This window comes from Myxine glutinosa, chromosome 1 (assembly GCF_964187855.1).
Source record: "Myxine glutinosa chromosome 1, kmMyxGlut1.1, whole genome shotgun sequence".
Classification (NCBI taxonomy): domain Eukaryota; kingdom Metazoa; phylum Chordata; class Myxini; order Myxiniformes; family Myxinidae; genus Myxine; species Myxine glutinosa.
Window position 1 is genome coordinate 233323100 of NC_136261.1, and position 27968 is coordinate 233351067.

Genomic DNA, 27968 nt, shown 5'->3' on the forward strand with positions numbered 1-27968 from the left:
TAGAGGCAAACATAGTTGAGGCATTCAGCTTTTTCACGTGCGGAGTCAGCCGTTAAGCCGTTTAAGGTGAGGGAGGGGATGGAGGGGGAACAAGCACCAGAAACAGATTTGACCAGACGCCACCAGGATTTGGAAGAGGGAGACAGATAAGAGAGTTCGGTCTTGAGAATGGTGAGATATTGTTTCCTGGCTCTCCTGAGGGTGGACACACACTTGTTTCGGGCTTTGTGAAAGGAAATGAGATTTCCTTCCGTTGGATTTGCTTTCCAGGAGACGAAAGCAAGTTGTTTCAGGGCAACAGCCTCACCACAAGATTCCGTGTACCATGGACGGGAGGAAGGGTATGACAACTGAAGACGAGATGGTATAAATCTGTGCATGAGAGAGAGCAATTTACTTTGAAAGAATTCCCAGGATGAGTTGATGTCAGAGGCGGTAGAGATGGGAGACCAGTCCAGATGATTGATGGCTGCTTGAAGACCGTGCCAGATGGCCTGAGTGAAATGCCAGACTCGTCGACGCTGAGGAGGCTCTCTGAGAATGGTCAGAGAGATGTCCACTTTGACAAGCACATGATCAGATGAGCCGATTGGAGCAGAAGAAGAGCAGCAGACATTTTCAGGGAAGTTTGTCATAACCAAATCCAGAAGAGAAGATGCTCCGTTGACTGAGATCCGGGTCGGGAAATTGACAGATTGTGTCAGTCCCAGTGAGTCGCAGAAGTCCTTTGCTGAAGAGCCATGGCTGGTGAGAGAGGTACCCACACCCAGCCAACTGGCATGGTGACAATTGAAATCACCACATATGAGGAAGAGAGAGTTGGGATGGGTAGATAGAAGTTGGTCCATATTATCAGACAGTGAGATGTAGATGGAGTCATCGCTGATTGGTGGACGGTACAACACACATATGAACAAAAGGTGGGAGCGAAGGGGAAGCCGTAGCCAAAGGTATTCCTGGGGGTGAGGTGGAGAGAGGGCAGTGGAGGGCGAGTGAGGAAGAGAGTTTTTTATAAAGATAGCAACCCCACCTCCAGGACGAGGCTCAGGTCTATCATACCGGAGGAGGGAGTACCATGTGATGTCATAATTATAGCTAAAAAATGATAGAGGAGAAGGCAGTCCTATGGTGTCAAATTTTGTGCCAATCAGCCCAACGCTTGCCGAGAAAATGAATTTTAAAAATGCAGACACGTACAGTCACGTGAAAAAGTAAGTACACCCCATGTAAAGTTTTGACTTTTTCAACATATTTCAACATGCTGTGCGGTAGAGATGTGCGGTTTTATGTACTTACTTTTTCCACATGCGAAATTTGCATTTATGTTTATTTAAATTATACAATGGACGACAAAATGTAAATGTTTCATGATGTTTGTTATAATATATCACCTTTATCTGTCAATATTGTTGAAATGAAGATCAAATAGCTGTATGTTGAAATATGTTGAAAAAGTCAAAACTTTACATGGGGTGTACTTACTTTTTCACATGACTGTATGTACTTACGTGAGTATGCATGTAACCGATCGCTTAACCCCGCTTTTCGCTTCGCGAGTGCAGGGTAATAACAAAACTGGAAACATTACAGCCTGACCCATTCAAATCACTGTTATTGTTTTGGGCTAATTCAGCAGCAAGTCTTTTAGGGCTGTCCATATATTATTTATGAAACAGGTGAGTGCTTTGCTCAGTGTTACGGAGGCCCTTCAACTGCCTTTTATGCATAATGACAATATCTTTAATAATGTTTATTAATAATTGGTTGTCAGACATGATCTACAATCAGGTGCAAGCATTACCCTTTTTGTAATCAATTTCAGAAATATTTAACAAAATATCCCAATATTTTGATTTCCCATTTTCACATCATAGTCATTTACAACAAGCCATGCCCATGTGCATTGTCATACATCACAGTGTTCATGGCATTATCAGACTTAACAATACAAGGCACTACAAACATAATGCTCTGGCATTCAAAATAAACCATAAGAGCCCGAATGGAACACGTAGCATTGGCACAGCACCTTGAATGTCAGGTAATACATTATTACTACCATTTGATTTGTAGTTTTGAAAGTTTTATATATCATTTTCATAATTATCATTCAACAAATCAAACTTCTGGAAATGATACTCACAACACACCCGATGTAAACTTCTTAATCTGTGGACTTTTTAACATCATTTCAGACATTTGGATGGTGTGATCCCTAATTATGTACGTTTACGTTTTCCTGTGTGTGGTTCATGTGTTTTAACCAACAGAAGCAGTACAAAGAAGCCTGGGACAAAGACAAGCTAACTTTTCATATTCCTCCTGACACTCCAGAGTTCCAAATCGCCAAGCTCAACAACATTAACATCAGTGATGTAAGAACCCATTTTGAGTTCCTTTGGTTTAATAAAGACTTCCTTATTTTCTAAGAGGGAAAGACAGATGTAGAATGAGAGAGGGAAGGTGTGTGGGTAATAGAGAGCTTCGTAAGCAAACCTCTATGCCAATTGCATGTATATGTAAATCCATTCAAAATTTCACATCCATTTCAAATTTCACAAAAAAATATATATATATTTTCCCCCATTCCCTTTGGAACAAAATTTCATGTTGTCATTTGAAATGTCCCTTCCATGATCCGCCATCTTGTCCCTTCCATGATCCGCCATCTTGTCCCTTCCATGATCCGCCATCTTGCTCACGTGATCTTGCTTTGGTCTGGCGCGACCGATAAATTATTTTCACCTGGTGATTAAAATCAATAAATTACAATACAGTACTGTACAGAACGGATTTTGATTTCGAAACCGCTCACCATTTATGCCAGCTACACCGACTTCATTTAAGCCAGGTACACCGATTTCAGTTTTCCGCCATCGACACCGACTTCAGTTTTCCGCCATCGACACCGACTTCAGTTTTCCGCCATCGACACCGACTTCAGTTTTCCGCCAGCTACACCAACTTCATTTAAGCCAGGTACACCAATTTTAGTTTTCCGCCATCGACACCGACTTCAGTTTTCCGCCAGCTACACCAACTTCATTTAAACCAGGTACACCGATTTCAGTACGTCCCTGCCAGTCGGACCTACGTACCTGGTGCAGTCGACTAGAAGTCTAGACTATATAATATAGTAGATACGTGACTATCGGATGCTGAGTAGCGCGTCGCTGTGGCACCACTACCTGGTCTGCCAGCGATCTCGGCTGTCTGCACAGCCCTCTATTACTATCGCTGCAGAGATCGTATTTGTTTTTCTTAGATGAACCGGAAATACTTATGACGTAGTTCAGATTTTCCCCTTTGACCTCGTCTTCCAACCTTTATTTTCCGAATTCGAGAAGTAGGTGAATGTATTGCCGCAAGTTTGGGTTGTCAAAACCATTCACTGATTTTGACGAAGGTAAGTTTATATCGTTCTGAAACTAATTTATTATGTTACATCATATATTTATCCACATATAGTTTTAATATTTAGTTGATTTGAGCACTGAAACCTTATTTTTGACGATAATAATAAAACGTGTTGTGGATGGAAATTCCAAAATATGTCGTCGGTCGCGGTGCATCGTGCGCTCACAGCTCATGCATCTCATGCATGTCATGACATGCATGCAATCACACGTTTGTGTTGTTAATTTGCCCTCACTCTCCTCCCCCCACCCACCCACTCCTCACTCCCCAAACTCACTCCCCCCCCCCCCCCCACCCACCCACCCCTCACTCCCCCCTCCCCCCACCCACCCACTCCTCACTCCTCCCCAGTCACTCCCCCCCCCCACCCACCCCTTCCTCCCACCTCCCCCTCCCCACTGCTTACCCCCCCCCACCCCCCCCCCCCCCACCCCCCCCCCCCACTGCTTACCTCCCCTCCCACCATTCCCCCTCCCCCTCACTGCTTATCACCCACTTCCTCCCACCCTCCCCCCACTGCCTGCCACCCCATCCTCCCTCCCCCCCCCCCCCCCCCACTGACTACCACCCCTTCCCCCCCCCAAACTGCCTAGCCACTCCTCACTCACTCCCCCCCAGCCCACTGCCTAACCACGCCTCACTCCCCTCCCCCACTGCCTAACCACTCCTCACCCCTCCCACAATTGTTTGTTAATTGAAGGCAAGTTTATATCGTTATGAAACCAATTTAATGTATTAGTTAATATATTCATCCACATCCAGTTTTAATATTTAGTTAATTTGAGCACCGAAATCTTGTGTTTGACCATAATATTTAAAAAAGGTCACATTTTTCCTTTGTTTCCATTGATTACAAAGGACCAAAATTGTGCATAATTGGTAAATGTCAAAATGCTTTAACTCTCTTAATATTAGACCTAGGGCAATGATCTGGGTATCATTTTAATGGTATTTTCATGCTCTTTCCAATGGTACCAGTTGCAAAGGAATTCCTTGTTTTTGAATTTTTTTGTCACGTACCTAGTATATAGCCTACAGTAGGTAAGTCCTGCATTCTATCCCAATCTATCCATTCAATAAAATTTATTTGAATTTTAATTCTAAGCCCAAGATCAAACAACCTAGCCTAGTTAGGCCTAGGCCTACAGATGTTTGCGAGGGCTGCGTACTCGATCGACTGACCATTGTCGACGAATCTCTCACTCTACGCAATGTGTATTCATATTAGAGATCTTTTCCTGAAGTGGTCATTAAAATGTTCAGTATTTAGATCTAGTATTGCATATTAGATAAAGATGACTCAAAGTATTCTCGAGTATGAATGATCGTTTTAAGGCCATTTTCCCCACTGGAGCGGGGGTTAGCCTTGCGGCCCCCATGACAATCATGGTTCCCTGTTTGAGGCAATGTTTTTATGGCCGGATGCCCTTCCTGACGCCAACCCTTGGTCGCCTCTTATGATGCGCAGGGATACGGTGTGGCGCAGGGATACGGTGTACCTATTCTAAATCGGGGTACACACCGTGATCATTCATCCCAGCAAGCTGGTACTCAATTTGCCGACCTCGGAAGGATGACAGGCTGAGTCAACCCCCCTGGCGTTAATTCAGCGATTGATCGGGATTCGAACCCAGGATCCTAGGATCCCAAGCCGGCACCCTAACCGCTAAGCCAACACCAAGCAAGACCATTGACGTATTCTCGAGTATATGAAAGCATATTTGTAATTAATTGTTTAATTCATTAATTTAGGCTTAATGTCATCTATCTATAATTCCAGTAATCTCTGTACGTCTGTACGTCTGTACGTTTGTCTGTGACCGCTGTTTCTCGACAACTACCGGTCCGATATACTTGAAACTTGCCAGGTATATTGCTGGGGACCCGAGGATGTGCCTTTTCAAGGTTTGAAATTAATCGGACAAGTACTTACCGAGCTATGGCGATTTAGCCGTTCGCCGTTCGCTTTGCCGTTGCGAATGGACCAAACCATTCATGTAAATAGAGGGGGGGGGGGGGGGGGGTTCTGTGGTCGTTCGCTTTGGCTTTGCGAATGGACCAAACCATTCATGTAAATAGAGGGGGGGGGGGGGTTCTGTGGTCGTTCGCTTTGGCTTTGCGAATGGACCAAACCATTCATGTAAATAGAGGGGGGGGTTCTGTGGTCGTTGCGAATGGACCAAACCATTCACATCGAATCATCGAATCACATCGAATGGACCAAACCGTTCGCTTTGGACCAAACCATTGCATGTAAATAGAGGGGGGGGGGTTCTGTGGTCGTTGCGAATGGACCAAACCATTTCATGTAAATAGAGGGGGGGGGGGGGATATAATTTTAGATATATATATAGTACGGGCATTGGCAAGGAACGGGCACCCACGTACGGGCAATGCCCTAGTCTATCTATAATTCCAGTAATCTCTGTCTGTACGTTTGTCTGTGACCGCTGTTTCTCGACAACCACGGGTCCGATATACTTTTAACTTGCCAGGTATATTGCTGGGGACCCGAGGATGTGCCTTTTCAAGGTTTCATATTAATCGGACAATTACTTACCGAGCTATGTCCAAAAAACGATTCAACCAATCAGAGAGCAGCGAACGATCGCGTGTGCCGAACGTGGCGGGCACACTCTGCCTCGGATGGCACATTTGAGAGCGTATTCATTTATTTCACGTTTGCAAACTATGTTGGCGTTAAACTATGTTTTACAACTAATAAAAACGAATTTGCGATTCATTCGCTTTCCTGCGCGTTTGTGCACGCGATGGCGATTTCTTTACCAAACTCCGGAAGCCGTTCGCTTTGGACCAAACCATTGCATGTAAATAGAGGGGGGGGATTGTCACCACTCGCAAGCCGTTCGCTTTGGACCAAACCATTTCATGTAAATAGAGGGGGGGGATATAATTTTAGATATAGATATAGTACGGGCATGCCCTAGTGATAATAAATGGCCGAACATGTACATACTGTATGCATCAGGAAGATTCTTGGAAATTGCATATGATCACTAAGCCGTTGTTCACTTTGTACAGGGAATGCATTTGTATGTGTTAAACGGTCATCATTTCCTGTAGAGATAATTAAGTTGCATTAAAAACATGATCTTCCGCAGAAATTGTACAAAAAAGACTGGGAAGAAAGCAAACGGAAAGGCTATGACATGCGTCTGGACGCCATCCCTATTAAAGTCGCCAAGGCCTCAAGAGACATTGCCAGTGATGTGAGAATCCAACTTGTTGACTTCACGTTACATTTGATGCAGCACCACCACACATAACTATAGTATCCTGCTGAGGAAGTAACACCATATTGGTGAAATGTATTTCCCCTCAATCTCCTGCAGTACAAGTACAAGCAGGCATACGAAAAGGAAAAGGGACACTATATCGGGTTCCGGAATCTCCAGGATGATCCCAAGCTTGTGTGGTCCATGCACGTGGCCAAGATGCAGAGCGACCGTGAGTACAAAAAGGGCTTCATGAAGAGCAAGACCAAGTTCCATATTCCGCCAGACATGGTGGAAATTGTGCAAGCCAAGAGGTGCCAGGAGTTGGTGAATGACTTTAACTACAAAACAAGTTTGCACACCTGGACCTGCCTGCCAGACTCAAACGATGTGATGCAGGCCCGGCATGCCTACAACCTGCAGAGTGATGTAAGTTTATCCGCGGGTTTTGTCCATGCTCTTTCCTCTAAATGATGAGCATCAAGCGAGGTCGGAGAATGTGTCATTTTTTTCGAGGGCGACTCGATGAATGAATTAAATATTTTGATTAAATATTTATTTATAATAATATTTAAATACAACAACAACAGGCATTTTAAGGCCATTTTCCCTGCAAGAGTGGGGGTTAGCCTTGCGGTCCCCATGACTATGTTCTCCATTTTGCCCTATTTTCTGCATCTCCCCTTGTTAACCCCCTTGCCCGCATTTCTTCTTCGACCATCTTTAGCCAAGTCTTTCTCGGTCTTCCCCGTCCTCTACTTCCTTCTACATTCATTTCCATCACTCCTCTCAACCACTCACTTTCATCCTTCCTCAACACATGACCAAACCCTCTCAAACTGTTTCTCTTCACAGCATCCATCACAGGCTCTATTCCCATCATCCTTCGCAATTCATCATTTGTCTTCCTCTCTCTCAACGATACTCCACACATCCACCGAACCATTCGCCTTTCCACCCTTTCCAGCCTTCGTTGCTGTAAATAATAATATTTAAATAAAGAATAATATTTAGTAATTAAATTAATACAATCATTAATTTAATAATAAAATAATATTTAAATAAATGTACGATTAATTAAATATTTGGGCACTCTAAGTATCAAAATTCAGGCATGTCCTGCTCCTCTACCCCAACACACGCAGACACCCAGAGTGGGCACTCCAATCACAACACCACTGCATCTGGTTAAACAACGCTGGCCCTTGCAAAATGACTGTGTCCATTCGCAGTATTATCAACATCCTGCAAAGGATTTTGCATTTATGCTGCCTCAGTTTTTTGATTACGTAAACTGCAGTTTTGTTGCTCATTCATTTTGTCGCCTGCTCTTGAACTTCGGCAATAAAAAATGGAAACTGAATGCACGACTTCTGTCAGGAAATATATCGGCGGGAAAAAACAATGTAAGACAGTTTTAAACTCTGTCTCTCACTCGTATTTAGCTTCAAAACGTGTATATATAATAATATGTGGTTTTGTTTCAGCTCCTATACAAAGAAGATCTGGACTGGATCCGTGGAATGGGCTGGATCCCTGAGGGCTCTCTTGAAAATGAAAAGTGTAAACAAGCAGCAAAGATCTTGAGCGAACATCTTTACCGCCAACCACCACATACTTTCAAATTCACCACTCCGACTGATGCCCCAGAATTTGTCATTGCCAAGCAAAATGCACAACAATTGAGCAACGTGAGTGTTTCTTGACATTTTTGCCTCTTTTGATTTGCCAAATCCCGTTGTACAATATTGCAGCTTTTTCCGAATAGTAGTAACTGTTATTCGTGTGTGTGTGTGTGTGTGTGTGTGTGTGTGTGTGTTTGTGTGTGACAGTGTGTACGTGTGTGTGTGTGTGTGTGTGTGTGTGTGTGTGTGTGTGTGTGTGTGTGTGTGTGTGTGTGTGTGTGTGTGTGTGTGTGTGTGTGTGTGTGCGCGTGTGTGCATACATGTCTGTGTGTCTGCTCCCTTCTCCTCTAGTTCCTCTGCATGCTATAAAGTTGATTGATAATGCTTAGTTATGGATTTTAAACAATTCTTCACTTCCAAAGTAACCTCTGAGTCTTACACATTGATATATCCCTTTCTTGATACAAGGGTCTTTCAGAATGCTTGACCTTTTTTTTTTTTTTTTTGTAATGCCAACAGAAACTCTACACAGAAGCCTGGGACAGTGACAAGAGAACAATCCACATCATGCCGGATACCCCTGAAATCATCCTGGGGAGGTTGAATGCTGTGCAGATGAGCAACGTAGGGCTATTTGTGTTGCCCTTTTTATACTATTTTTGTATTTGTATTTATATTTATACTATACTATTTATATAGGACACACTACTATTTTTGTTTTGTCACCCATATTTCATGTCTGTTTGTCACATGTCTGTTTCTATTTTTTTATGACAGACACTCTACAAGAAGGGCTGGGAGGAGTCTAAGAAAGCTGGATATGACATGCGGTTGGATGCAATACCCATTAAAGTAGCCAAGGCTTCCAGAGATATTGCCAGCGATGTGAGCGTCTTTCACTTAACTTGTTAATGGAATTAAATATGTGCTTATAAATCCTTCTACAGTGTTGCTAATTGAGTCATTTTGTGATTTTAGTATAAGTACAAGCAGGCCTATGAGAAGGAAAAGGGCCACCACATCGGGTTCCGGAACATCAAGGATGACCCCAAACTGGTGTGGTCCATGCACGTGGCCAAGATGCAAAGTGACCGTGAGTACAAGAAGGGCTTTATGACGAGCAAGACCAAGTTCAATATTCCACCAGACATGATGGAAATAGTGCAAGCGAAGAAGTGCCAGGAGTTGGTGAATGACTTTAATTACAAAACGAGGTTGCACACCTGGACCTGCCTGCCAGATTCGAATGATGTGATGCAGGCCCGTCATGCCTACAACCTGCAGAGTGACGTGAGCCTTTTTTTGTTATTGACATAACTTTCTCAAATGCTTAAATGAGCCTTTCAGAAGTAAAGAGGGATACAGCTACACCATACGATGCAACTTTTGATACAAGGGGATCCAATGTTTAAGTTCCCATTTTGAATTCCATTCAATACCTTCTTCTTCTTCTTCCTCTTCTATTCCTTCTTTGTGCCATAATCCCAATAGTTAGGGGTTCACCATTAATATCCACCACCTTCTCCATTCCCCTCTGTCCTCCCTGTTCCTCTCTCAAACCCACGCTCTTCAAATCTCTTTCCACTACCTCCTTCCACCTTAATCTCTGTCGTCCTGTTGATGTTTTCCCTCAAATTGGCACATTCCATGCTTTCTTGATTGGTTCTTCCTTTGAAATAAGTCTTTCTATGAGGTCATTTAAAACCTACCTAGAAAGCATCTGAAAATGCAAAGCCTGTCTGCGTCCGTTTGTATGCAGACGTCTTTTTCTTCTGTATGCTCAAAATAACGAAAACATTTAAATAAAAATACAAAATAAAAATTGATGATTTTATGCAGCCTTGACCTTTGAGCTTTAGATCTAAAAAAACAATCAGCTTCTAGGTTTTGATTGGTGAACCAATTTAGTGACCCAATATGCAAATTCTTTATGTTGATGTTGTTGATCTATTTAGCGACCCAATATATTGATCTTTTGACCAAATCATTAATTTGCCTCCTCCGTATTATCATAATAAAGCGTTGGTGAAAATTTGATGATAATAGCTCAAATTGTTTAAAAAAAAAAAAGTTACGGCCTGGACAGACGCGCACACACTGACAGACAGACAGACAGACACACAGGAGTGATTACAAAACCCCATCTCCTGCTGTGCAAGATGTGATGGGTTAATAAACAAGAATCGGTATCAGATTCAGATACTTGGATCAGAAGTTCCACCAATTCCAAAACTGTACTGACCTTGATGGACTATTTTAGCATCCTTACCTTGACAATTTGACCTTGGTTATTTATTAGCCCAGTTTACTTTAAGGGTCTCAAATGTAAAGAAGTCAGCAGTGTCAATATCGTTATAACCATAATTATCATTGTATTGCACAAAGATAATATGCTCCGGGTGTCACTGCTTGCAGAAACTGTATAAAGAGGACTTGGACTGGATCCGTGGGATGGGCTGGATCCCAGCGGGTTCCCTTGATGATGAGAAGTGCAAACGGGCTTCGGAGATCTTGAGCGAGAAACATTACCGCCAACCACCGTGTAATTTCAAGTTCACAACTCTCCCAGATGGACCAGATTTAATCCAAGCCAAGCTGAATGCACAGAACTTGAACAAGGTAGGCAGATATTTGGTGCTGCAAATATGACCAAGGTCTGGATTTGTACAATTATTTTGTTGCACGTGGACTGGAATTTATTCAGGGAAAAGTTAAGAACCACAATACCTTCTCTAAGAGGTTTTAATAGACTTTTGTTATTTGCTTATTTCAGTAAGTCAGTGGCCTAATTTATGTAGAAGTAATAAATATGGCTGATTATTCAGTTCATTCATTCGTTCGTATACAGCACAAGGCTGTCGGGCAGCATCGTCGGCTGAGGGTGCAGCTGCGCTGCTGATGCAGTGCCCTCTGCTGGTTAGAGCAGGAATTTGTAATTTGTACATGGTGCCGGCGATAGCTCGCCCACTCTTCATGAAGGACACCGTGGGATCTTTAATGTCCACCAACGAATGCTGGCAGACGGGACGTCCATTCAACGTCCATCCGAGGGACGGCCAACACATTGATGAACTCCGCCTGCCTGTGAAACACAAGGATGACAGTTTATGCTTGGTAGGGATTCAAACCCAGGCTAGACAGCTTTGAGGCGAGTGTGCGTACCTCGAGGCCATCCTGTCAGGCATCAGCCACCCAATTGTTAGGTGAGGGGAAAAAAATTGGAGAAATTGCAGTTTTGTTACTCTAAGTCGTTGATCTTAAATGTCAATTACCCTTCATATACATGTTAATTACTTTACACAGTCATAATTGCATAACTTGGGCATTTTTTATGATTTCACAGAGACTGTACACAGAAGCCTGGGATAACGATAAAACCAAAATCCATGTCATGCTGGATACTCCCGAAATCCTCCAGGCGAGGCTGAACGCTGTGCAGACGAGCAATGTGAGTCTTTCTCCAAGGACATTTGGTTCAAAACGATCACGAAAAAGTTTCTTTTCTTTTGGATCAACAATACACTGTTCTGTTTTTTTCTTTTTTTTTCCTTCCTCCTACACATTCTTCATTTACTTTTTGCATATTTTGTCTTATTTTTCTATTTCAAAGCATTTCCTTCCACCTTTCTTCAAACTACTGCATTTTTTTTTTTTGCAGAAATTATATAAACAAGCCTGGGAGGAGTCCAGGCACAAGGGCTATGACATGAGGTTGGATGCCATCCCTATTAAAGTTGCAAAAGCTTCAAGAGACATTGCCAGCGATGTGAGTGATCGGGCTGATCTAAGCACATCCAACACTAAATCAAAATGATCTAATTTCAATGTTTTGGAAATTATTATCACTGGTTTATGAACATTGACATGCTCCTTTTCTTCCTCTATGTAGTACAAGTACAAGCAGGCACACGAAAAACAAAGAGGGCACTACGTGGGATACAAGGATATGCATGATGACCCACGGCTGGTGCACGCAGCGCAAGTGAACAAGATGATAAATGATCGATTGTACAGGCAGGGATATGAAAATAGCAAGACCAAGTATCACGTGGCTCCAGACATGCTGAGCGTAATTCAAGCCAAGAAATGCCAATCACAATTAAGCGACACTGAGTATCGGACGATCCCACACCAATACACCTGTCTGCCAGATCAAAATGATCTGATCCATGCTCGGATGGCCTATGACCTGTTAAGTGATGTGAGTTGCACTGATTTTAATTCACCCTACACTGAAAATTTGCACTTTTTAAAGGCCTTTGACAACTTGTATTGATTACCCGATGTTTGACTTGCATAATAAGTCCATCATTTGCAAAATGAAATTGTTTAAACAGTTTACGTGTGATGTAATATGAGCGTGTTTTGCACAGCATTTGTACAGGGAGGACTTGGACTGGCTTCGTGGGGTGGGCTGGATCCCAACAGGTTCCTTAGATGATCAGAAGTGCAAACGAGCTGCAGAGATCCTGAACGAGAAACAATACCGCCAACCACCACACATGTTCAAGTTCACAACTCTCCCAGATGCACCGGATTTAGTCCAGGCCAAGCTGAATGCGCAGAACATGAGCAAAGTATGTACAAAACTTTAGTTGTGGAGTTGACTAATTACCACCACCACTTAAGGTTGACGGAGGATATGTTTGGTGTGTGTGAACCCCTGTCTGTTTGTCTGTCTGTTTATGTCTCAAAAAGCAGGATATCTCTAAAACTTGCAACATATTCAGCAAAATTTGTTGGACATGTTGATTGAGGACGAAATGATTCGATTTTGGTGAAGATCCGGATTCGGATCTGAATAATATAATTTTTAAAGTGATTCTTCACCATTGAGAGATAGGACCAAAAACGATACATAGCACGATACCCCAAAAAGTTATGGACGGATTCGGCCAAAACTTGGTGATCAGGTTGGGTGTGAGACACACAGCACAGGTATGCTGAAGACACAGCATACAAAAGAAGAAGAAGAAGAGTTCACGGCCCGCAACACACTCGGTGATGCAAATCCCACTATCGAAGAAGAAGAAGAACCTCCTCTAGAGGCCATTTCCTCCCCGCAGAGCAGGGGTTGGCCTTTTTTGGGCACCGTGATCCCCTTTTTGAACCAATGTTTTACGGCCGGATGCCCTTCCTGCCGCCAACCCTGTTAGTCGCCTCTTGCTGGATACTGGCAAGCTGGTACTCAATTTGCTGACCTCGGAAGGATGACAGGCTGAGTCAACCCCCCTGGCGTTAATTCAGCGATCGACCAGGATTCGAACCCAGGATCCTAGGATCCAAAGCCGACACCCTAACCGCTAAGCCAACACCAGGCTGCTTTTCTTAAAAGAGAGAGCGACTGTAATGGAGTATGAGGGAATGAAAGAGAAAGACCAAAGTGAGACTTACATCACTTGTAATGATGCGATGCTCACATACTGGTGGTGGGCGAGTTCAGGTGTGAATGGCATGCTGATGAGGGTTCCCTTTGTCCTGGCACCCTGCCACCCGGGCATTAATTCAGCGATCGACCGGGATTCGATCCTAGGATCCCAAGCTGGCACCCTAACCGCTAAGCCAACACCAGGCTATGGTGATACTATGGTGATAGTTTATAGTTGAGGCAGGAATCAAACCCAGATTTGACAGATGAAATACAAGTACGCTACCTCTGATAACTTGTTATATCTTACGATTTATTTTCTGTCTTTTGCAGAGGTTATACACAGAGGCATGGGACAATGAGAAAATTTCAATACATGTAATGCCAGATACTCCTGAGATCGAATTGGCCAAACTTAACTCGATGCACATTAGTCAGGTGAGTGTATTCCTCGGGCACCAACCTACATTTGAATGAATTAATTAGTTCAAATTAATACTACATGAGGAGTCCCATTCTCATGTATTTACCAGGTTTACTTTTCTTTTTTCTTTTTTTTGTATACAAGATCGTGGCTCGTGAAAGAGCTAACATAATCACACAAAAAGACAAACCGACACACAAAACACAAAAAACAAGGGGAGCGGCAGACAAGATGGGGAGAGAGGGGGAAGGACACAAAAGAGAGGGGGTAGAGGGGGAAGGACACAAACACAACATTTGAGAGCAGGGACATCGGGAGGACTTTGGGGGAGGTGGGAGAGGAATAAAACATATGAACACTGCAAGGACTCTGGGGTGAATTACCGGGGGTAGAAAAGATCAAGATTTTCGATGGGGGAAGATAAGAGATGGTGGTGAACAGCTGTTTTAAAGACCTGGAGGGAGGAGTGGGATTGAAGGGAGTGGGGGAGTTTGTTCCAGAGGCGGGAGAAAAGGGGAATGAAAGAGTGAAGGTGAGCAGAGAGCCTAGACTTTGGCAGTTTAACCATAAGAGGGTTGCATTTAATTTTAATTAAACTTCCATTTAATTTTACTGATGTGAGTAATGAGTATATCCTCTTAACAGGTGATAGGTGAGGTCCATTAGCATTTTGGAGTCTGATTGTTTAAGATGCTTTGGAATAGCTATATTGATTATTAGGCTAGAATTCCTTAATAATTGGAATTATAATGCTTGCCGTTTACTGCAAGCCTTTTTGGCAGGACGTTGCTAACTGACTACATTTGTCTTGTAAGGCAGCTGTTCTAAAATCTGTCTTATTTTACCCAGAAACTTTACAAAAAAGGATGGGCGGACACCATAAAAGCTGGCCATGACATGCGGCTGGATGCTATCCCAATACAAACTGCCAAGGCTTCTCGGGACATCGCAAGTGATGTGAGCTCTCATTGTTCAAGACTTCTGCAGTGCATCTTGTATTTTTATGATGCATTTTGTTTTGTTTTGTTTTTATGGGCAATAATGAACTCTTTTATTTTATTTTCTTGAATTTCAGTACAAGTACAAGCAGGCATATGAGAAGCAAAAGGGCCACTATGTCGGGTTCCGGAATCTCCAGGATGATCCCAAGCTGGTGTGGTCCATGCACGTGGCCAAGATGCAGAGCGACCGTGAGTATAAGAAGGGCTTCATGCAGAGCAAGACCAAGTTCAATATTCCGCCAGACATGATGGAAATAGTGCAAGCCAAGAGGTGCCAGGAGTTGGTGAATGACTTTAACTACAAAACAAGTTTGCACACCTGGACCTGCCTGCCAGACTCAAACGATGTGATGCAGGCCCGGCATGCCTACAACCTGCAGAGTGACGTAAGCCTTTTTTTCTAAGTGCCCGCTAATTATTTCATACATAAAAATGGTGGAATTATTCATCACTCTTTCTTATTATCCCTTTTTGCATCTCCTAATTCCCCCAGTTTCCTCCGTATTTTTGCACTTGTTCATTCTCCTCCTCCCTGGCTCTTCTACCCTCCCTGCTATTTTCAATCGCCCTCTCCCTCACCGTTTTCCTCTTTGTTTAAATCAACCCACACTCCTCTTCTTCCACTTTACAGACCATTGTTGATTTAAAATACATAAAATTGAGGCCTTTGTTGATATAAAATCCCTATTTGTTCTGGTTTTCGTCACTTTCAGCATGTGTACAAGGAGGACCTAGATTGGATTCGTGGAATGGGGTGGATCCCCTTGGGTTCCCTAGATCATGAGAAGTGCAAAAGGGCTGCAGAGATTCTAAATGAAAGGGAGTATCGCCAACCGCCACAAAATTTCAAGTTCACAATGCTGCCAGATGCTCCGGACTTGGTGCAGGCGAAGCAGAATTCAGAGCAGATCAGTAACGTGAGTTTGGCTTAACAGGTGTCATCGTTGGTTCTGTGGCAATTTTGGGGATTTAAAATTATTTCTTGCAATGTCACCTTTTTCACTTATCCCTTTAGATGCAGCCATTTTGATTTACTACTTTCATTATAATGATATTTCGCGCAAGTCATTTGGTATTTTTTTTTCCCCCTCATTTGCAGAGATTGTACACAGAGGCGTGGGACAGTGAGAAGACTAATATCCACATCATGCCGGATACACCTGCGATTAACCTCGCCAGGTCGAATGCCATACAGATCAGTGATGTGAGCTTCTATCTCAATCTGTAACTTTTTATTGATTACACTGAGTAATGTAACAAGCCATCAATGTGGAGTAAATGGTGATGGTTGTTATGTTCAATATTGATCATCACTTTGTAGATGTTATTTTTTGACCTTTTAAAGTCTTGTATTAGTCTAATCAATCAAGTATTTAATACTTTTGCTCTCGCCAGAGGAGAGGGAGGGTATTGCATTTGGTTCCGTTTGTTTGTTTGTCTCTTTGTCCGCACAGAATGAGCATGCTTTTCTCTGCAAACATTAGTCTGATTGACAGGAAATTCTCCCCATAGGAGCACCTCCTCATGTGGAATTTTTAATGATAATTATGACGTCATAGGTCACGTGGTACGGGAACCATCTTGGAAAAACCGAAAAATTTTGCACCTCTATATCTCCGAAACTGCTCCATGGAATAAATGCAACCACGGCTCATTGTCAAGTACTCCCCATGGGGAACAACATATATTCATGATGATGTCACTGATGCCTTTATTATGACATCGTAATTAGACAAGTAGAACACTTGATCCAATCAGTTTGAATTTTCTTGAGCATGATCGACACAAAAATGATATGGGAGAATTGAATTGATGACGTCATCAGTCACGTGTTTTGTCAGCCATATTGGATTGAACATAAATATATAATAATAATAATAATAATTCATTTATTTTGTATAGCGCTTTTCCAGAAGCCCAAAGGCGCTTTGACAGAGTGGAAAACATAATGCATAACAATACATGAAAACAACAATTGCAAAAAGACAAGAATCAAGAAAACAAACAGCAGCGATATACGGCATATATATAAGACAAGAATCAAAAAGACAAGACAAGAATCAATAGGGAAATATTTAAAGCAAAAGGAGGGAGAAGGAGAAGAGATAGTCAGGGGTTAAATGCTGTGGGTTGAATGTTGAATGCAGCGTTGAACAGGTGGGTCTTTAGTGATGTTTTGAATGTGGTGAGTGAGGAGGAGTCTCTGATGGTGTGAGGTAGTGAGTTCCAGAGGGTGGGAGCAGCGATGGAGAAGGCCCTGTCCCCCCAGGATCTGAATTTGGTCCGGATGGAGGGGGTCAGGAGGTTGGTACCAGCAGAGCGGAGGTTGCGGGTGGGAGTGTGTCTGGAGAGGAGGTCAGCCAGGTAGGATGGGGCCAGGTTATGGAGGGCTTTGTATGTCAAGAGGAGGATTTTGTACTGGATTCTCTGGGGGATGGGGAGCCAGTGAAGCTTGTAAAGGACGGGGGTGATGTGGTCACGGGTCCGGGAATGAGTGAGTAGACGGGCAGCGGAGTTCTGAATGTATTGGAGTTTATTGGTGATTTTTGAGGGTGAACCATAGAGGAGGCTATTGCAGTAGTCCAGACGGGAGGTGATGAAGGCGTGGATGAGGGTTTCTGCAGCCGTGGAGGAGAGGGATGAGCGGAGACGGGCAATGTTTTTCAGGTGAAAGAAGGCTGACTTTGTGATCTGTTTAGTGTATTTGTCGAAGGAAAGGGTTTGGTCAAAGATGACGCCAAGATTCCGGATGTGAGGGGAGGTGGATACTGGGATACCGTCGATGTTGAGGGCAAAGTTATGGGTGGATTTTGTGAGCGTTTTTGGGCCAATGATGATTATTTCAGATTTATCACAGTTAAGCTTGAGGAAGTTGATTTGAAGCCAGGATTTTATTTCAGTGATGCAGTTTGTCAGGATAGAGTGGGTGTCGGTGGAGACGGACTTGGTGGAGATGAAAAGCTGGATGTCATCAGCGAAGCAGTGGAATTGGAGACCATGACGGCGGATTAAGTGACCGAGCGGGGACAGGTAAAGGATGAAGAGGAGGGGGCCAAGAACTGAACCTTGGGGGACACCTTGGGGGAGGGGAGCAGTGGGGGATTTGCAGTTATTGATGGAGATGAACTGGCATCTGTCAGAGAGGTATGATTTAATCCAAGAGAGGGCAGTGCCGGTGACGTTAAAGGTGGATTCAAGTCGGGTGAGGAGGATAGTGTGATCGATGGTGTCAAAGGCAGCGCTGAGGTCGAGGAGGACGAGAATGTTGAGGTTGCCAGCGTCAGAGGAGAGGAGAAGGTCGTTGGTGATTTTGAGGAGAGCAGTTTCAGTACTGTGGTTGGAGCGGAATCCGGATTGGAATGTTTCATACAAGTTATTGGCAGAGAGATGATGTTTGAGTTGAGTGGCTACAGCGCGTTCCAAAACTTTTGACAGAAAGTCAAAATATATATCGTCAATAAACTATACAAACACAGCAGCTAATAAACACGCCACAAAATACACCACACAAACACGTCCTGGTGAGGGTCTGCAATCTCTGATTGCTCTTTCTTGTTTATTTTGAAACAGAGAGCCGTCTATGGTGAGGGGAAGGGAGTGGGTGCGTGTTGGAGTCCACGCCAATGCGATGCACACATGGGGTCTTCTCGGTGTTACCCCTGAGATGTGTTGTTATGACTGCAGAGTAATTACGAATCACAATACTTTATTAGTATTTCATTTATAATTTATCATGCTCAATTACACAGATTTAAGTCTCACAGTACAGCAAAACATGGAATGGGTGTTTTAAAAGACAACTGGATGAATATTTGTCTGATGTGTCTTTTAAGGATGTGTAGGTACGTGATTATGGCTCCCAGTCTTTGGCCAGCATGTTAGTAAGGCCTTTAGATATGAATGAAAATTATTTTAATTAAACTTTGTTTTGAAGTTTGCGGGAGCATAAACAGTTTGAGCAGTTTTTACTTTAAAAGAATGAGAATAATCAGAAGGGTTTTAGACATGCCATTTGATGTATATTATGACATCATATTAGTCCTGTTCATATCCACTTCACATATGGAATTATGAACCCCTGTTTCATTAGTATGGAAACGATGGTGAGCCATGCTTTATAACAAACCTGGCAAAATATTAATTTTCATGGCACATAGTATTAAATTATCAGTCATTCAGCATAAAACAGGTTAAATACATATTAACAGAGTTTTCATACTTTTGTTCAGTGATTTATGGAATTTCAGCTTCAATAATAGCACATGCTCAGATTTTGTGTCGTGTGTTATTAAATCACACATTTCAAGTTTCCACTTCATCCCCTGTACCGGTTTGGGGGTGTTGAACAAGGTGTTAAGACTGGTTCACGCATATAGTGTGTACAGGAAAGAGGTCAACGATTCAATCACATTTGTTTATGTAAGAAGAGTGAGTCCCTGGACTGTTATATTGAGGGTAGTTTTCCTTTGAGTCTTCTCAGAATTTCTGGGTTATTCCATTCCTCATTTGTAAAGTTGTATTTTAATTGTTTCCAGAAATGTTACAAGATGGGCTGGGAGGAAGCAAAACGGGCAGGCTGCGACATGCGGCTGGACTCCATCCCGATCACCGCAGCCAAGGCCTCTTACGAAATCGCAAGCGATGTGAGTTCTTAAGTCAGTTTAGTTTACCATCAACTATGGTTCATAATGTAAATAAACTTTTCTTAAAGATCCCTAACAGATTTTAACTGTCACTTGAATTTACATTAGTTTTACTTGTACAGGACAATATTAGTGAATTTTTGATGATCAACAGTTGAGCTAATTTTTGACTTATTTCAAATTTATTTCATTTTATTTCAAACTTATTTCAAGACAGCCATCAAATTTAATAAATTTGATATAATTAATTCATATTTAATTCATTCTTCACTGAAAATTGATTTGTTATTCTCATCTTGCCATTGTTATTATTTCGCCATTACCATAAAAAATTGTTAAGCATTAAACATTTTAGAGAAAAATCTAAAAAACAAAACAAAAAAAACATGCGACATTGCAAGCATTGATTGTTTGTGGACATGATACATCGCAAGGTTGCTTTCCTTAGTGGAGACAAATGTTCCTGCACCCTGGCTGAATTCCAAATTCCTGCCATTAGCTGCTTCAATTAAACATCAGGCCTGGCCAGCCAGTTCGTGAAAGGGTTAGGTCAGTCTCACACACATTACGAGCTGCTGACTCCAAATTTATGGCACATGGCATATGATGATGATGAATATTATTATTATGATGATAATAATATCATCATTAGAGGTTGACAGCCATGCTGATGTCTGTGAGACATGCTGATGAGACATGTTGACAGACAGGCTGACAGACATGCTGATGATGATTATTATTATTATGATGATAATATAAATAATTTTGGAAGTACAAATTGTATTGTTATGTTATGATAACATGAACTGCTCCATTATTAGAATTCATAGTCTTTGAGAATTCATAGACCTACAGAAAATGTTGACGTCATTGTTTGTCCATTTTGTGTGCAGTACAAGTACAAGAAAGCATTTGAGAAACAGAAAGGTCACTATGTGGGCTACAGAAACATGCACGATGACCCACGTCTGGTGCATGCTTTCCAAGTATCCAAAATGCAAAACAATCGCTTGTACAGACACGGTTTTGAGAAGAGCAAGACCAAGTATCACGTGTCCCCAGACATGCTGAGTGTAGTCCAAGCTAAGATATGCCAGTCACAACTGAGCGATGTCGAGTACCGGAGGATCCCGCACGAATGGACCTGCCTGCCTGATATGAACGATGTGATACAAGCCCGACATGCCTACGACCTGCAGAGCGACGTGAGCCATTGTCCCACTTAACCACAATGTCAAAGACCAAATATCTGTTCCATGGAGCTAATTAAACTTGCGATCAATAATTTTATTAAACATACAAAATGAATTATGAGTTTTGCCACTTGCAGCATGTGTACAAGGAGGACCTAGATTGGATTCGTGGAATGGGTTGGATTCCTGCGGGTTCCCTCGACGATCAGAAGTGCAAACGGGCTGCAGAGATCTTGAGTGAGAAACAGTATCGCCAACCGCCGGATACGTTCAAGTTCACAAGTCTTCCAGATGCACCGGATTTTCTCCAAGCCAAGCTGAATGCACAGAACATGAGCAACGTTAGTGTGAACAATTTATTGAAAAGAGGAATGTTTCGTTTTTTTATATTTTATTTTTAGTTTTTGCTTTTTCGAATGGATGCATCATTGCATGGGACTTCTAAAAAGTTGTCGGAATGGAATATTCAAAATAGTCCTGGTCTCATGTTTTTTTTTGTTTCAAAATATAAGTAGATTTAATGAGAAAATATTTCCTTACCAATTAGTATCTAATTCGAAAGGTTAATAAAATGTTGATATTGATTGGATTATTGTGAGTGTCTCATTCCGATAACATTTTGAACCCATTATGTCTCACTAATTTGTTTCAATTAAATGGAATGATATTACTATTTGATCATCCACTTATATTTAATCTGTCTCCCCTTCTTCTGCTTTCTTCCTTCATCCTCCTCTTTCAGGCGGTCAGCCTGGTCTGAAATTGACCTGTTAATCTCTGAAAGACAACATGTTGACGCTTATTAAAAATGGAATGATTTCTAGAGTGACTAGAGCAATATGGAATGACGAGAGCAATATATTGAGTTGTTTTGCCTCCATATTTTGTGTGATGAACTTCTAATATCTCTTGACCAATATTGAAGGGAGAACACAAATGGATTTAAGTATCCGCCATTATTTTTCTTCATCAGCGACTTAACAATTGAGTGTGTGTTTGCAGTGGCTCTACAAAGAGGCATGGAACAAAGAGAAAAGAACCACCCACGTGATGCCGGACACACTAGAGATAAAGCTGGCGAAGCAGAATACACAGCAAATCAGTGATGTAAGCTGAGGAGTTCTGTGATGCATACAGCACGATTACACACGAATATATATATATATATATATATATATATATATATATATATATATATATATATATATATATATATATATATATATATATATATATATATATATATATATATCCCTGGTGTTGGGCTAGCGGCTAGGGTGCCGGCTTAGGATCCAAGGATCCTGGGTTCGAATCCCGGTCGATCGCTGAATTAACGCCAGGGGGGTTGACTCAGCCTGTCATCCTTCCGAGGTCGGCTAATTGAGTACCAGTTCACTGGTAATTCCCTGTTTGTCGTTAAAGGCGGCAAAAAGGGTTGGCGTCAGGAAGGGCATCCGGCCGTAAAACATTGCTTCAAATAGGGGACCGAAAAGCAACAACAACCACGGTTTTGCGTCCATATTACGGCCTCCTCCTCAAGCACCCAACCCCCGCTTTGCGGGGAAAAATGGCCTCTAAAGGTGGTTTTTATATATATATATATATATATATACATATATATACAGTCACGTGAAAAATTAAGTACACCCCATGTAAAGTTTTGACTTTTTCAACATATTTCAACATACAGCTATTTGATCTTCATTTCAACAATATTGATCGATAAAGGTGATATAATATAACAAATATCATGAAACATTTACATTTTGTAGTCCATTGTATAATTTAAATAAACAGAAATGCAAATTTCGCATGTGGAAAAAGTAAGTACACCCTTGGCTCTAATAGGTGGTATTGCCCCCTTTGGCAGAAACAACCTCAAGTAGGCGTTTCTTATAACTGTCTACCAGTCTCTGACATCGACTGGGAGAAATTTTTGCCCACTCCTCCATGCAGAATTATTTCAGCTGTGCGATGTTTGAGGGGTTTCTTGCATGCACAGCTCGTTTCAAATACCCCCACAGCATCTCGATGGGATTTAGATCCGGGCTTTGACTTGGCCATTCCAGAACCCTCCATTTCTTTCTTTTCAGCCATTCCTTGATGGATTTACTAGTATGTTTAGGGTCATTGTCATGTTGCAAGGTCCACCTTCGGTTGAGCTTCAACTTTCCGACAGAGGGCCTCACATTATCCTCAAGCACCCTCTGGTACAATGAAGAATTCATAGTGGATTATATGATGGTGAGCTGCCCAGGCCCTGATGCAGCAAAGCTGCCCCAAACCATAATATTTCCACCACCATGCTTTACAGTTGGTATCCAATCTTCTTGTGGTCAAATGCTGTCTTTGGTTTTCGCCAAACATGTCTTCTGGTACTGCGGCCAAATAGCTCTACCTTTGACTCATCTGTCCAGAGCACATTGTTCCAGAAGTGCTGGTCTTTGCCCAGGTGTTCATTGGCAAACTATAGTCTTGCCCTGATGTTCTTTCTGGACAGCAAAGGTTTCCTCCTGGCACACCTCCCATGTAGATCAAATTTGTGCAGCCTCTTTCTAATGGTAGGCTCGTGCACTTTGACATCAACAGTGGCAAGAGCTACCTGTAGGTCCCGTGATGACATTCTGGGGTTCTTAGAGACTTCTTTCAGCATCTTGCGGTCTGCTCTCGGGCTGAACTTGCTGGGGCCCCCTGGCCTGAACAAGTTGGCAGTTGTTTGGAATCTTCTCCACTTGTAGATGATCTTCCAGACAGTCGAATGATTGATGTCAAATTGTTTGGAGATCTTTTTAAATCCCTCCCCAGACTCATAGGCATCTATACCCTTCTTTCTGAAGGCCTCAGAGAGCTCTTTTGATCTAGGCATGGTGATGGTAGGCTCGTGCATGGTGACTGTGAAGGCATGGTGACACCGCACACTTCAACAACAAAGAGCAAACCAAACTAAATGTCTGAGGTTTAAATAAGACAGGTTCCTCCAAGATCCTCTCTACAATGTTCTAATCATTTGCACCTGAGCTGGTGCACCTGATTCTAATTTTAGGTATTTGAAGTAGTGATAAATGTCGGGGTGTACTTACTTTTTCCACATGCGAAATTTGCATTTATGTTTATTTTAATTATACAATGGACTACAAAATGTAAATGTTTCATGATATTTGTTATATTATATCACCTTTATCTTTCAATATTGTTGAAATGAAGATCAAATTGCTGTATGTTGAAATATGTTGAAAAAGTCAAAACTTTACATGGGGTGTACTTACTTTTTCACGTGACTGTATATATGTGACATTAGGTGAAGATGAGTTCTACAGAATGTCGTGATGGAATGGTAGCTCGCTCTTACATTTTGAGCTGTCTAATCTGGGCTCAATACTCAGCCCCGACTATAAAAGTATCAGAATGGTTGTTTGTAGGCAGGACCTTTCATGACAGGACCGGATAGACGGTAGAATGTGTGTTCCATCTGCTAGCAGTAAATGGTGGATATTTAAGATCCCACAGTGGCTTTCATGTGGAGCAGGTGAGGTATCACCGGTACCCAGAACAAATTACAAATTCCTGCACCTTAAGTTAAACATCAGCCCTGGCTAGCCAGTTCATGAAAGAATTGGGCGAAATCATATTCATCACCCTTTCCCACAAGAACGTGGGGATATTTGGGGCTCTTAAAGAAGCAGCAGTATAGATATTAGGTTAAGGTAGTTGGAGTTATTTATTGATCAGAAGAAATAAACGAAAGCACAGCCAACCAACCAACCAGGGCTGTTTCAGTGGCACCATGTGGGAAAGTAATCACCTGCACAGGGATAAATTAGTAGTATAATAGTTTGTTGGTTATCTTTGCCTTTTATATGTTTTGAACAAATGCTGTTGATGTGGTTTTGATGTGGTCTGTCGTGCTGATGTGAAGTTGATGTAGTGCATGGTGTTTATGTGTTGTTGTGGTGTTGTGGCGTTGATGTCGTCAATGGCATTTATGTGGTGTTGATGTGGTGTTGTGGTGTTGTTTTGTGGTCTCCTCTTGCATTAAAGTTCCTTGTATTTCCTCATGAATATATAATACCGTATACATATATTATTATATATATATATATATATATATAATCATATATACACAACATGACCAAAAGTATGTGGACACCCCTTCTAATTAGTGGATTCGGCTATTTCAGCCACACCGATTGCTGAAAGATATATATAATCAAGCACACAGCCATGGAATGTCCACAGACAAACATTGGCAGTAGAATGGGCCGTACTGAAGAGCTCAGTGTCTTTCAACGTGGTGCCGTCATAGGATGCCACCTTTCCAACCAGTCAGTTCATCAAATTTCTGCCCTGCTAGAGCTGCCTCGGTCAACTGTAAGTGCTGTTATTGTGAAGTGGAAACGTTTGGTAGCAACAACAGTTCAGCCACAAAGTGGTAGGACACACAAGCTCACAGAATGGGACCGCCGAGTGCTGAAGTGCGTAGCACGTAAAAATCATCTGTCCTCGGTTGCAACACTCACTATACTACCGAGTTCCAAACTGCCTCTGGAAGCAACGTCAGCACAACAACTGTTTGTCCGGAGCTTCATGAAATGGGTTTCCATGGCCGAGCAGCCGCACACAAGCCTAAGATCACCATGCGCAATGCCAGGCGTCGGCTGGAGTGGTGTAAAGCTCACCGCCATTGGACTCTAGAACAGTGGAAACGCGTTATCTGGAGTTATAAATCACGCTTCACCATCTGGCAGTCCGACGGACAAATCTGGTTTTGGCGGATGCCAGGAGAACGCTACCTTCCCGAATGCATAGTACCAACTGTAAAGTTTGGTGAGGAGGAATAATGGTCTGGGGCTGTTTTTCATGGTTTGGGCTCAGCCCCTTAGTTCCAGTGAAGGGAAATATTAACGCTACAGCATACACTGACATTCTAGATGATTGTGTGCTTCCAACTTTATGGCAACAGTTTGGGGAAGGCCTTTTCCTGTTTCAGCATGGCAATGCCCCCATGCACAAAGCGAGGTCCATACAGAAATGGTTTGTCGAGATCGGTGTGGAAGAACTTGACTTCCTTGCAGATCTTGAGCGAGAATCAGAACCCTGACCTCAACCCCATCGAACACCTTTGGGATGAATTGGAACGCCGACTGCAAACCAGGCCTAATCGCCCAACATCAGTGCCCGACCTCACTAATGTTCTTGTGGCTGAATGGAAGAAAATCCCCGCAGCAATGTTCCAACATCTAGTGGAAAGCCTTCCCAGAAGATTGTGGAGGCTGTTATAGCAGCAAAGGGGGGACCAACTCCATATTAATGCCCATGATTTTTGAATGAGATGTTCGATGTTCGGGTGTCCGCATACTTTTGGTCATGTCGTGTATGTATAGCTGTATATATATATATATATATATATATATATATATATATATATATATATATATATATATATATATATATATATATTTCTCATGAATATACATCAGGACATTTTCAGTTCAGATTCATATTATGTAAAATATTTTCTCATTTGAATTGAACAGAAAGTTTATAAACAAGGTTTGGAGGAGGCTAAGAAGATGGGCTGTGATATGAGGTTGGATGCCATCCCATTGAAAACAGCCAAAGCTTCAAGAGCGATTGCGAGTGACGTAAGTAGGAACTATTTGCTCGCACGATAATCTTTTGACTGCTAAACGCTTATTATAAAGTCTGCATATTATATTTATCCCTTACCTTTTTTTTCTTCTGATCACCCAGTACTTGTACAAGCAGGCCTATGAGAAGCAAAAAGGCCACTATTTTGGATTTAGAAGTCTCCAGGACGATCCCAAGCTTGTGTGGTCCATACACGTGGCCAAGATGCAGAGTGACCGTGAATACAAGAAGGGCTTTATGAAGAGCAAGACCAATTATAATATCCCAGTGGACATGGTAGGTTTGGTGCAAGCAAAGGCATGTCAGGAGCTGGTCAGTGATTTGAACTACAAGACCAAAATGCATACCTGGACCTGCTTACCTGATCAAAATGATGTGATCCAAGCCAGGAAAGCCTACGATCTGCAAAGTGACGTGAGTGTTTACAATTTATTAAGAATGTGCTGTACTTCATTCAGGAGAAGGGCTATTCCAGGCTCCCATGGCCAACTTTACTGTTAATTACAAGAAAATATACATGTTTGTTTTTCTGATTATACAATCATTGTTAATTTGTCCAAAGTTGACAATAGGACATTATTTTGGTTTAAAGATTAAGTACTATGTGCGGATAACTGTCGGCATGTATGTCTCGGACATAGCTGTTTCAAATAAATGTCGGGAAATAGTTGATACGAGATAGTAGAAGGAACAATTATCTTCATTGTTCTTTTACTTCTGGATATTAACGGTACAGTATTGTTAAATGCTTTTGTCTGCGTTCCTATTGCAGTGGCTGTACAAGATGGACATGGAATGGATTAAGGGCTGTGGGTGGATCCCAAATGGCTGTCTGGACGTTGAGAAGGTGCAACATGCCCAGAAGATCTTGAGCGAGAATCTCTACCGACAGAAGCCTCACACCATCCCATTCACCAAAGTTGCAGACATGCTGGAGATTGAGCAGGCCAAAATCAACTCCAAGCAGCTGAGCAATGTAAGTTACTGGACTTTGATTATTAGAATAATTTATATTGTAAATATTGTAATAATGTCATCTATAGATACTCTACGCCTACGGGTTGGAAGGATGGCGTTGATGTACTGACTCACCTTTAAGGTGCAGCTCTATAGTCTGGGTCCAATTCCAAATGGAACAGGACTCGACTTCAAATGGATATGTAATTGCCTATGGATGTCACTCAATCAAGCACCTCACATTCAGGGCATTGTATCATATTGTACGCAGACCTTTCAGGGAAGATGTCAATATGGTTGACTCCATGGAGGCTTTTGACAAATGTAGGCCATTGTGTGCCATTGATGTGGTTCGTTCTGAATTCCTGCCCAGGTTGAGGGCTGTTTCAGTGACACTCTGTGATGTAGTGACATGTACAGGGGTAATTTCTCTACAATGAAATGCACCCTCATTC

At 42.2% G+C, this 27968-nt stretch overlaps 1 protein-coding gene across 1 annotated transcript in view; it reads left to right on the forward strand.

The window, feature by feature from the left end:
* Positions 1-27968, forward strand: part of LOC137435018 (nebulin) — a gene marked incomplete at its 3' end in the record, with an annotated part of 363563 nt that overhangs the window by 243227 nt on the left and 92368 nt on the right. The window contains 24 exon segments of the mRNA XM_078785019.1: positions 2271-2375; positions 6540-6647; positions 6771-7082; positions 8141-8344; positions 8798-8902; positions 9056-9163; positions 9257-9568; positions 10694-10897; positions 11622-11726; positions 11937-12044; positions 12168-12479; positions 12652-12855; positions 13980-14084; positions 14920-15027; positions 15146-15457; positions 15785-15988; positions 16171-16275; positions 19607-19714; positions 20608-20919; positions 21045-21248; positions 21910-22014; positions 26442-26549; positions 26659-26970; positions 27329-27532. Of these exon segments, the coding sequence (XP_078641145.1) occupies positions 2271-2375; positions 6540-6647; positions 6771-7082; positions 8141-8344; positions 8798-8902; positions 9056-9163; positions 9257-9568; positions 10694-10897; positions 11622-11726; positions 11937-12044; positions 12168-12479; positions 12652-12855; positions 13980-14084; positions 14920-15027; positions 15146-15457; positions 15785-15988; positions 16171-16275; positions 19607-19714; positions 20608-20919; positions 21045-21248; positions 21910-22014; positions 26442-26549; positions 26659-26970; positions 27329-27532 (4374 nt within the window).